Below are 10,302 nucleotides of genomic sequence, written 5' to 3' on the forward strand. Positions count from 1 at the left end.
TCCATGGGTATGCGTATGGTGAGGATATATTGTGATTTGATGGCTTTGGAATGACTCATGGCACGTTTAATGACGAACGTATATTTATGTGGCGGAGAATGTAACGATCCAACCAGTCACTTAGAGCATTTGCATTTCCGTTTGGTAGTGGAGGTCGCGAATAGCTTCATATGATGTATTATGACTTATGTGTATAATCAATATTGGTTTTCGAATTGTTCGAGATTGATTTGAAAGAATAACTTTCAATTTGGAAGCTTTAAGTTGGAAGAGTTGACCAATTTTAGCTTTTGTGTATTCGATCTCGGATCAGAGTTTTGATGGTTCTGTTAGGTCCGTATGGTGATTTTGGACTTGGCGTATGCCCAGATTTGCATTTAGATGTTTCTAGAAGATTTTGGTCTTAATTGGTAAAAGTCAGCAATTTGAAGGTTTGGAAAATTCATAGGTTTGTACGGGAGTTGGCTTTGATGTTATCGGGTTCGGATTGTTGTTCCAGGAGTTAGAATAGGTTCGTTTTAAAATGCGTTTTCGGGGTGAGGCGCATCAAAAACGTTCCGAGACGATGGTGTGGGGCGAAAGTCTCAAGAGGCATACACCCAGTAATTTGGAGTGTATGCCCGGGCGTTTGAGCCGCGTTTTTATAGTGAGGCGTAAGCCCTAGATACTTTTTCAAATTAAAATAAAATTTATTGAATAAGTCCTTCATATACTACTCAAATTCTCAAAAGTCGACATGTAATTACTCAAAAGTTTTAAAAAGGAATTGAAGTATATTAAATTTAAAAGTCAAGACCTTTTTTATTGATTGAAGCCCTTATTCATGATCTTTCCCAATTCTTTCTTTTGTCCGCTAGTATACTAATATCTCCCAAAAACAACGAATATTCAATTTTTTTTACAAATACAAACAGAACTCCATTCTTTTTCATAGCAGCAAGTTCAAATTGCATGTTAGTCATCCTTTTTGTTCCTCTATGTAAAAAACTTCATTCTTTTCGACTCAAATCACTTGTGCTTGTAAGTAGCGCATGATAAATTATTTTGACTAACTTTTTTGTGGGAATGGAGGGACATCTATATATATATTTCACATATTTATAGTTTTCTTCAATTTTTATGCAATTTTATATGTTTATAAATATTTACTGTAATTATATTATTTTAAAAAATATTAAAAATTAAATACCTATAAGGCTTACGCATCGTGCCTTGAGACTTACGCCTCGTGCCTTTTAAAACACTGCATAATACATTTAATGAAATCTCAATTATTCATGGTTTCTTCATTTAAGTTGATAAACGTGATACACATTGACATATGGGTATCCCCTGCACCATATTTGGCTCCGTATACAAAAATAAGCAAAATTGAAACTATGAAAATTTGTTATGAATTTTCCTCAGGAGCAAAGAGATACCAAAAGCAAAACAATATTTTGATTCAGCGAAAAAATTCAAACTTTTTAATGATGTGATCACAACAAAAACAAACAAAAAAATCTTAAGATGGAGAGATCTAAATACATGACAATTTCATCAAAAGCCAAAAATCATGAAGAGCATACTGCAAGTTAAACTGGAATTGATACACCGAATTCGAAAAGCATCAAAACACTGCTTTACACCACAAAAATGTGATCATATTTTAATTATTTCATTGTAAATTACATCATATCCAATATTTACCTTACCAAATGAATACCATACACCGAGCAGAACAGAACATTTCCAAGTTTATCTTCAAAATTCTGGCCGTTGTAACGCTCTAAGATACTATTTACATTTTTCTGCCCTGAATAAAGAAAAAAAGGAAAAAGAGAAAGCAGAACAAGAAACGAAAATTATTATAGTGCACCTTGTACAGAAATAAATCATTACAAAGCATGTCAATTCTCAGCCATAAAATAATATAATAATGGCTAACTATGCCAAAAAAGTCTTTCCAGATAAATATCAAAAACAAAAGAACTGCCTGCATCTACTTTCAGAATAATAGAATTTTGAATTATATAATGAGAAAAGGCCCACCGCTAGGAAAAAAGGTTTAAACTACTGCACCACATATTAAAAGATTCCCTAATTGCTCTAGGAAGAAGACATGTACAGAACTTAGTTAAAAAAACATATAGAAACTAGCCTGAAATGATTGCTCCTTAGAAAGCAGCCAAAAAAAAAAAGAAGACTTGCATCTAAACGAACAAATTAAAGGCCGGCCATGCATAAAGCAGCCTCCTCCATTTAACCAAGAAGAAAGATAAAAAGAACAATGTAACATTATATGTGAAGGAAAATGATCGTAAATTGTATACCCTAATGACAAGAAAAGGCTCTCAATACATAAAACATCTCCCGTTCATTTAGGTTCTAGGTAAAGACCGCACTGTGATATAGAAAACTTATCATGATGCATCAATGACTAATTTCACCGCTCGAACTCGTGATTTACAGGTTATACGGAGATAATTTTATTGTTGCTCCAAATCTTCCTTTTATAACTTGTATACACTAATGGAAAAAAAAAACAAGAAAGACAGGCCATGCATAAAGCACCCTCCATGCAACCAAGAAAGATAACAAAAACAGTACATCATAACATTATATCTAAAGGAGAAAAAAAAACCAAGAAGAACAATTTAACTATGTGAAGAGTTTTTATATAAGTAATATGTCTTATTTTTCCAGATTCCTAATCTAACTTGCTATGGATAGTTACCTATAAATGACCTGATAGTGTAAATTTATTAATATATTATCGATGTATAAAAGTTAAACAAGCATAATTTCTTCTCCTTAATCACTCTCTACTGAAAACAAAGAAAAGATTAAATGTAAGTGTCTTCTTCTTTTCCATTTTTTTTATAATATAATTTCATTTTCTTCCCCTGATTTCAAGAAAAACCATGAACAAGTCTTGAATGTCAATGCATGAGCAGGTTAACTTATCCTGAAACAGATGAAAAGACTGAAGTATAAACAAATATTTAATCACAATTATAAACAATAGGCATCAGAACTTGTTATTCTACTCAATGGGTCTAAGGTTGAAATATACCTCCAAAGGACCAGCCCTAGATGGTCATGCGATTCTGAAGAGTATATCAAACTGAAGCCTTTTTGGTTAATTGATAGATTGAAGACTTATGAAATGAAGAAGTCCAAAATCTTCTTCAACCAGCAAAATCATGCAAAAACTGCCCACCAACAAAATTTCTTCCGAATTGTCCATTTTGTTCTTCAAATCCACCAACAATAAACCTGTCACTATTTGCATCAATACCAAAACGTCGAGCTGCATTAATCGGAAAGGGCTCCGATAAACCAATCCCAGTATTCTGATGAAGGCCCAAGGTTAAGGACACGCCACTCGTTCCAGTTGACAAATTGCCATAAGATAAACTTATTGAATCTGCGTTTCCCATTGGAAAATCATTTCGAGTTCGTTTTGGTGGAGTGTCTTGTAATCTTGGTGCAGAAGTAGATGGAGTTTCACATGCTGCATGTGAATTACTCGTAGGAAAATGTTCAATGGAGTTGTTGTTGTTGTTGCTGTTATGTCCCTCCCTTTGAGAAGCTTTATTATGAGCTTCCTTAGTTTCAAGCATGTGTATCTCCTCCACCATAGGTTTCCAGAGTCTTACTCTTGCATTGATGAACCAATTAGAAACCTGATTCATGACAACTTGTATTAGCTATAGCACAGCAATTAACTACCTGATAAAAACGGTAACTAACATGCTATAATCAATAAGTTAGACTGCACTAATGGTGTAAATATTTTTTACGTGTATACAAGAATTCAAAGTGAATATGTTAGAAGCAACACTAAATATATGAAATATGTCCATATATTTTATAATCCGCTCACACTCCTACCTACCCCTTTTGCAAATTAAAACTTTCCGCATTCCCTTTCCAGGGTTAATTCCTTCACAATCACAGAACGAAGTAAGATATGCGAACCTGATTCCTTGAGAGCCCAGTCTGTTTGGCTAACATTACTTTGTCAGTGTCCGTAGGGTAACTGCAACAACAACAATCTTAAGGAGTCAAAACTTAATAAGAAATGGATCTCAATGTGATTGCTTCTGCTAAGATGTATGAATCTCCACTGAATTTCTAAAGCAAGAGTTTAACCTCTCTACATTAACAAGGGCTAAAAACTTATACTATCAAATCACCTAACCGTCTGTAATAAGTGAAATTTAAGAAATCATTGGACTGTGAGTGTATATCAAGTTAAATACTCTGAATTCATATTAACATTACTTACGGGTGAAGAAAATGGTCAAACAACCAAGCTCTAAGAACGGTCACTGCACGCTCAGGAAGTCCTCGTTGTGGTCGCCAAATAGGTTGAGTCCTATCAGCAAATCCAGCATTATTGTGGATTTGATCTGGTCTTTGGCAATAGAGTCCTTTGCCAACTCTAGGGATAGGGTCTCTTTCACAATTTCTTTGACCATGACGAGATTCGTTTGTAAATTGCAGTTGGTCAGTGATGGCATTTTTAAGGCAGTTGAAGTGTTTGGACATGGTTTTTAAAGCTAAGTTTGCAAACGGTGCTGCATTCCCAAGTCCAGCAACAGATTCAAAAGATGTCACAACCATTTGTAGCTGCTGATGGTACTGCTTATACCTTTGGTATACCTGTCAATAGCATCAAAAGAGAGTTATTGAGAAACATTACAAATATTTTGTTTCATTTATTTAGTAGTAAGCTTCCCATAAAAGCTTATCCAAAAGAGTTTAACTTTTATACACCTACACGGTTATATGTAGAGATAACTACAGCCAATAAAATATGAAATTAGTAATAACTTGAAAAATAAGACAGGTTCTCTACAAGGTCTTGAAGACCCTTGACCACTAAACTATGCTTTTAAACGGTGTCAAGGGAATTCAAAACATAATATATAGAGGTAAAAATCATATTTTGATTTATATATACAGTATAATTTTTTGGCGAAGGGGTACCCTCTTCCGCCCCGCTAAATCCGCTCCTTGTTACCTGCTACAATAAGTCAAAATATACTACAATAATAACTATACCTCAGTGGCAAACAAGTAGGAGAGGTTAAAGTAGATTAAGCGGTCATCTGATTAATGGTTTGGAATAATTAATCCTAGTATAAAATAATACCAAATGTTTAGTTAGCCGCAAAAGAAAAAAATAGCCGCTTAAGTTATACATGAATCTACGTATTATTTTATGCGTGATAGAATGTGGAATAATAATGTATATAGTAGCGATGATGGGATTAAACTATTTAAAGAAAAAAATATCATTTTAAAGTAAGTAATTCATGTATAACAATTTCCTCATTATTTATGACTGCATAACAATACTTCAATATTAATCATACATGAATAATTTCTGCATTATAATTTCCGTATAACTAGTATGAACTATACAACCCTCTACGGTATAATAATTCCTTACACTTTCAGTGTATTTAAGTTAAATCCTTACTAAAAAGAGCAACGCCTATCAGTGATTGTATATCTGATAAGTTCAAGAAATACAAAAAAAATTCTCATGCAACATATGATGCTTTTCATATCCTGAAGATATCATAATATCTAGTTATATTGGCATGAGTGACAATATAATCCATTTTGAAAAGATTAACAGCAGCTTTTACAAATTGGTTCAAATCTTTTTTTTTTTACTTTGGAGAAGTTTTTTTACAAATTGATTCAAATCTTTTTTTTACTTTGGAGAAGTTCTTTTTTTAAACTCAGTATTGCTGGCCCACGGGACACTGTATAATGTATATCACTCGTTTATCGTTTACACTATGACAAGGTCTGACCTACCCAAGTGTTTCGTCTTAAAGTGAAAATTAATTTTATGCTTTATTGAATTTTCTCTATTGTTACATGCATTAATTCTCAAACTAAAAATAAATTTATTGCACCTAAACGCAAGCAAAAGCACAAGCCGATCTGCGATTTTGGCCGAACCCAGAAACTTTTGCTCCAATAGAGTATTTAGTATTTTGAATTTACGAAATATATATAAAAATTAATTGTAGAACTCAGTCATTAACACTTGACGCAGTGATCCAAAAATCACGGCTCCGCCTAGGGCGAAACGTGACATGAGCCACTAAACAAATAATTTGTACTCTTGCTTTACTAGTATTTTCTTTTCCTAATACAGAAGATATATGTAATTTGCATCCAACCAGGTCCAATTTGATGTAAAGTTGAATATTCTCACAGCCGGACTTCTTCAAAAGACTCTCATTACAATTAACATTAATTTAAGATTATGTAGATATATACCTCTATCACTTAACAATTAAGATCATTATTAGGTGCACAAAACTAGTAGTAACATATATTCTGTATGCTCATTATATTTTGAACGCATTGAATACAATATAATCTAATTGCACCTTCACAAAACATTTTTCTGAAACGAAAACTGTATAGCTGCTAGGATCAAAGCAACCAAATGGTGTTCAGAACAAAAGAACGGTACGGTAGGAAAAAAAAAAAAAGGCTGAATATATCTTACATAGGGAAGAAAATAAGATTAATTAATAAACAATTAAAAGAATGAGAATATGAGAAAAATAAGGAAATAGGGGCACTTGAGAAACCATCGCGAATCCATCTTTACTAAGTTTAAGGTAGCATTAATTTTCTCTAAAAAAACTTTTCCTCCTAGAATAAACCCTTTTAGATGGAATCCTTTGAATTGATTTCTACACAATAACAATAAGCCAAAGTTTAGTTAACATTGTCACCTATTATAATTCTTTAAAGGATTTGGTTGGGAAACAAGTTATCTTATGATTAATTAATCCGAAATTGTTATCTTACCCTTTCATAGGGATAAAAATAACACTATTACCGCAATTTTATCCCAAATAAATGTAGTATAAATTCATCTCAAATTTAATCTCGCGATTAATTATGTCTTATTCTTAATTATCTAATATAGTGGGGCACTTTACTTAAGGCACCAATTATAGTGCATATATTCCCTCAAGCACCTATTCAGAAAAGATAACTTAGTGATCTATAAGAACCTGTACGCCTATATGACAGGCATCTAGCTAGGTTGCACAAATAGACAAAGCCATATACTATAAATTACATTAAAATATTACTTAGTAAATAATATCATTGCTAAAAGCATCTAAATAAATACCCTAAATCTAATAGTGCATGCTTGTACGGACATAGAACGATAATTCATCACTTTAAAAAGCCTCTCTCCATTTAATTGCAAATATATTCTAGTGAAAGACAAGTATGAAATTCTCACGGACAACAGCTATATAGAATCATAAGATAAAAAAGGGCAAAGCGGTCCTTGGGATGAATTTAAGTAGGCGGACAATGTTGGTTATATTTGAAAACAAACAAAAAATTATTTAAAGTGGAATTTGAGAAAGAGAATTTAGTAGTTGAAAGTTGTTGATTGAAAATGAATATCACTCAGTAAATGAAAAAAAAAAAATTATTTCACTAGAAATGCTCCTCGTTTATCAATATTTCACCAACAAGAGTTTATAAATACTTAATCAATGTTCATTATCTGTATAGCTAAATGTTAACTTTCCAAAAAAGACTTGAGTATTTGCAAGTGGTAAAGTCATGGCCAAACATAGAAAACGTTCTACATTACAGAAACAAGCTAGTAATTCTCCACCCTACTACATCAATATAATTTGACTACGTACTTTTTAAGAAGAAGAAAAATCAAATAAGCAAGAAAAAGTGAACATTAAACTCCTAATTCAAATTAACAAAATCATTTACTCCAATAATTATTAGTACCAAAAAAAGCCTTACGACTAAATATAATAAAGGTACCTCATGAAGCATCAAAATTAACCTGGATTTCTTCTTCCCATGCTCATCTCCATTACTACAATCTTGTCGATCAACAACAATATTCTCATGTGAAGGATCCATTAAATTAAAATCATCAGCTGCTAATTTTTCAGCATAAATCTCTCTACCCACATCACATGATAATTCTTCTAACAACAATTGTGCAGGTTTCAAAAATCTTGATCTCTTTAGAATTAAAGAGTAGCCCGTAAAAGGTCCAAGTGGAACACAACTACTCTTTGACAGAAAGTCATGATTAGTAGTATTGTGATGAAGAGATGACAAAGACAAAGATAAACCTTGACCATTTGTATTATTATTATTATTATTATTATTATGCACCATATCTTCACCACTAGTACGGATAGATTGATCAAGAAATCTTAGGTTTTGAGGGGTGTAAAAAAATGGGGTGCCATTAATTTCTTGAAAACTTGGCAAATCTGAAGATATAATTGATGGATCGTAAAGAGGAACTAAACAAGAAGGATAATTTTGGAGTTGAAGATTATCATCAACTAAAACTCGAAGTTTATCTCTTCTACTTTGTTGTGGGACATGGTATGGTTCAAATCCTTCAGCCATCACTACAACAAGACTCTATATTTATTTTTATTTTACTGTTTTTCTGTAAAGACTGAGGAAAGAAGGAGATGAAAGGATGGAGAAGAATAGATGAAAAGAAGAGAAAAGAAAGGAGTGAAAATCAGGAACAGTACTGAATGAAGAGATGTTGTGGGTGTGATTGGATGAAGTGAAAGGCTATTGTTATTATTAATAGTAGTACTAGTAGTAGTATTGTGGATTATGACAGTATACTGATATCTTTCAGTCTGAGTTGAGGCTGCAAAATATTGGCAGAGAGAGAAATAGAAAAGACAATCACCTTAAACGAGGGAAATCACTGTTACACTCACTCATATATAGAATGGGGATGTTTTGGTAGTATAGAGGTTGTGAAATGCATTATTTAGGCACAAATCAGAATTTAAAATTTATGTTCTAATCTTTAAAATTTTATCATTGGATATATTATAATTTTTGAAATAAAAGCTGGAGTAATATTTATTGTAATTTTAATAAGACATATTTTGTGTGAAAAATTCGGAATGGAGATAAATAAGAAACAAGAATGTTTATCCACCTTTGTTCAGACCACGGAGAGAGGAGCAGTGCTTAACAGGGGTGAATGCACATGGGTGAAAGTAGGGTATTAATGTATATTTAAAAATCGATTAAATCGATCGAACTATACCGTATCGAATCGAATTTTAGGTTTTTTTTAATAAAATTGTAGGTTTTTATATAAATCTATAACTGTGGCGATAATTAGTGTATGATTTTTATTTTATGAAAATAAATAAACCGAAAAAATATCGAACCGTACCGAATAAATTTACATGTGAAAAATATACTAATATATTAAGTTTAAAAATAATAAAGTATTAAATTTTTCCTTGAATTTTGGAATTATGAAAATAGTTACAAGCCAACAAGTAATTAAATATATATTTAGATTTAGCCAACAAGTATGATTTAGATTTATCCTTTTGAATATAGATTTTATTCTTGAGTCTCAGTCCCAACTTGATTAATATCTTTCCACTCGTATAATTTATATATTTTTATATTAATTTGCTTAGTTTCTTTTACGTTGTTATAGAATAGTTGATGGATCTATACTCTAACCATCTTTCATATTTTCTTAATTCATCACTCTTTAAAATGTAAAAATGCCTAAAGAGTTTTGCTAAATCCTATAAAAATATGCATATTATTGCATTCTACTTTTACTAGCGACTTTTACATGATATTTATAAAAATACAGAAAATTAACCGAACCGTACCAATACCGAACAGAAACTGATATGATTGAGACGGCTTCAAAAAATCTAATTTTGGTTATATATAATAGAATAACCGAAAAATTAGTATGATACAAATTTTATAAAATAACCAACCGAACCTAACCATTGACACCCCTAGGTGAAAGAGGTGTCATCCGATACCATTTTGCCGGAAAAATATTTAATGTTTATACTAATATTCTACAAATATGAAGCAATATATAATAATGACACCGCTTCTTGGCAAATATTATTTTTTGATCCACTGGTCAAGCTCATATTTCGGCTTATAAAGGTTGTAGGTTCGAGGCTTGACCTATACGTTCTAGTTTTTGAACATCTTTGAGCGAGTATTTTTTTGTTAAAACTTCGAGGCAAAGAAATATTGGACATATACTTCTCTTTGTAATAATATTCAACTAAACCATTGGGCCAAGGCTTACAACATGGATGAATATGATATTAAATAATACTTATTTATTTATTATTATTTACTTAAATATGACACCGCTTACAAAAAAAAAAAAAGTGTGTGCCAAATGAATAAGCAAGGCTCTTTCTTAAATCTCTATATTTTTCTTTGGTTATAAACATTGTACTT

At 31.8% G+C, this 10,302-nt stretch overlaps 1 protein-coding gene across 1 annotated transcript; it reads right to left on the reverse strand.

The window, feature by feature from the left end:
* Nucleotides 1–1,598: 1,598 nt before the first annotated feature.
* On the reverse strand, nucleotides 1,599–9,050 carry LOC107762402 (BEL1-like homeodomain protein 9). The gene is made up of 5 exons (XM_016580759.2): nucleotides 7,834–9,050; nucleotides 4,274–4,650; nucleotides 3,964–4,024; nucleotides 3,056–3,668; nucleotides 1,599–1,795 (listed from the first exon to the last, which is right to left on the reverse strand). Exons 1-4 carry the CDS (start codon nucleotides 8,437–8,439, stop codon nucleotides 3,171–3,173), a joined length of 1,542 nt encoding a protein of 513 aa, XP_016436245.1. The 5' UTR covers nucleotides 8,440–9,050; the 3' UTR covers nucleotides 1,599–1,795; nucleotides 3,056–3,170.
* Between the last annotated feature and the right edge of the window lie 1,252 nt (nucleotides 9,051–10,302).

Source organism: Nicotiana tabacum, chromosome 2 (genome assembly GCF_000715075.1).
Source record: "Nicotiana tabacum cultivar K326 chromosome 2, ASM71507v2, whole genome shotgun sequence".
Taxonomy (NCBI): domain Eukaryota; kingdom Viridiplantae; phylum Streptophyta; class Magnoliopsida; order Solanales; family Solanaceae; genus Nicotiana; species Nicotiana tabacum.

Bases quoted from the DNA above. Each gene is read 5' to 3' on its own strand.
- LOC107762402 (XM_016580759.2), bottom strand. From the start codon at position 8,439: ATGGCTGAAGGATTTGAACCATACCATGTCCCACAACAAAGTAGAAGA. The intron at 4,651-7,833 runs GTACCTTTATTA...TGCTATTGACAG, and splicing joins TAATTTTGATGCTTCATGAG to GTATACCAAAGGTATAAGCA. The intron at 3,669-3,963 runs GTTCGCATATCT...GTCATGAATCAG, and splicing joins CTGGGCTCTCAAGGAATCAG to GTTTCTAATTGGTTCATCAA.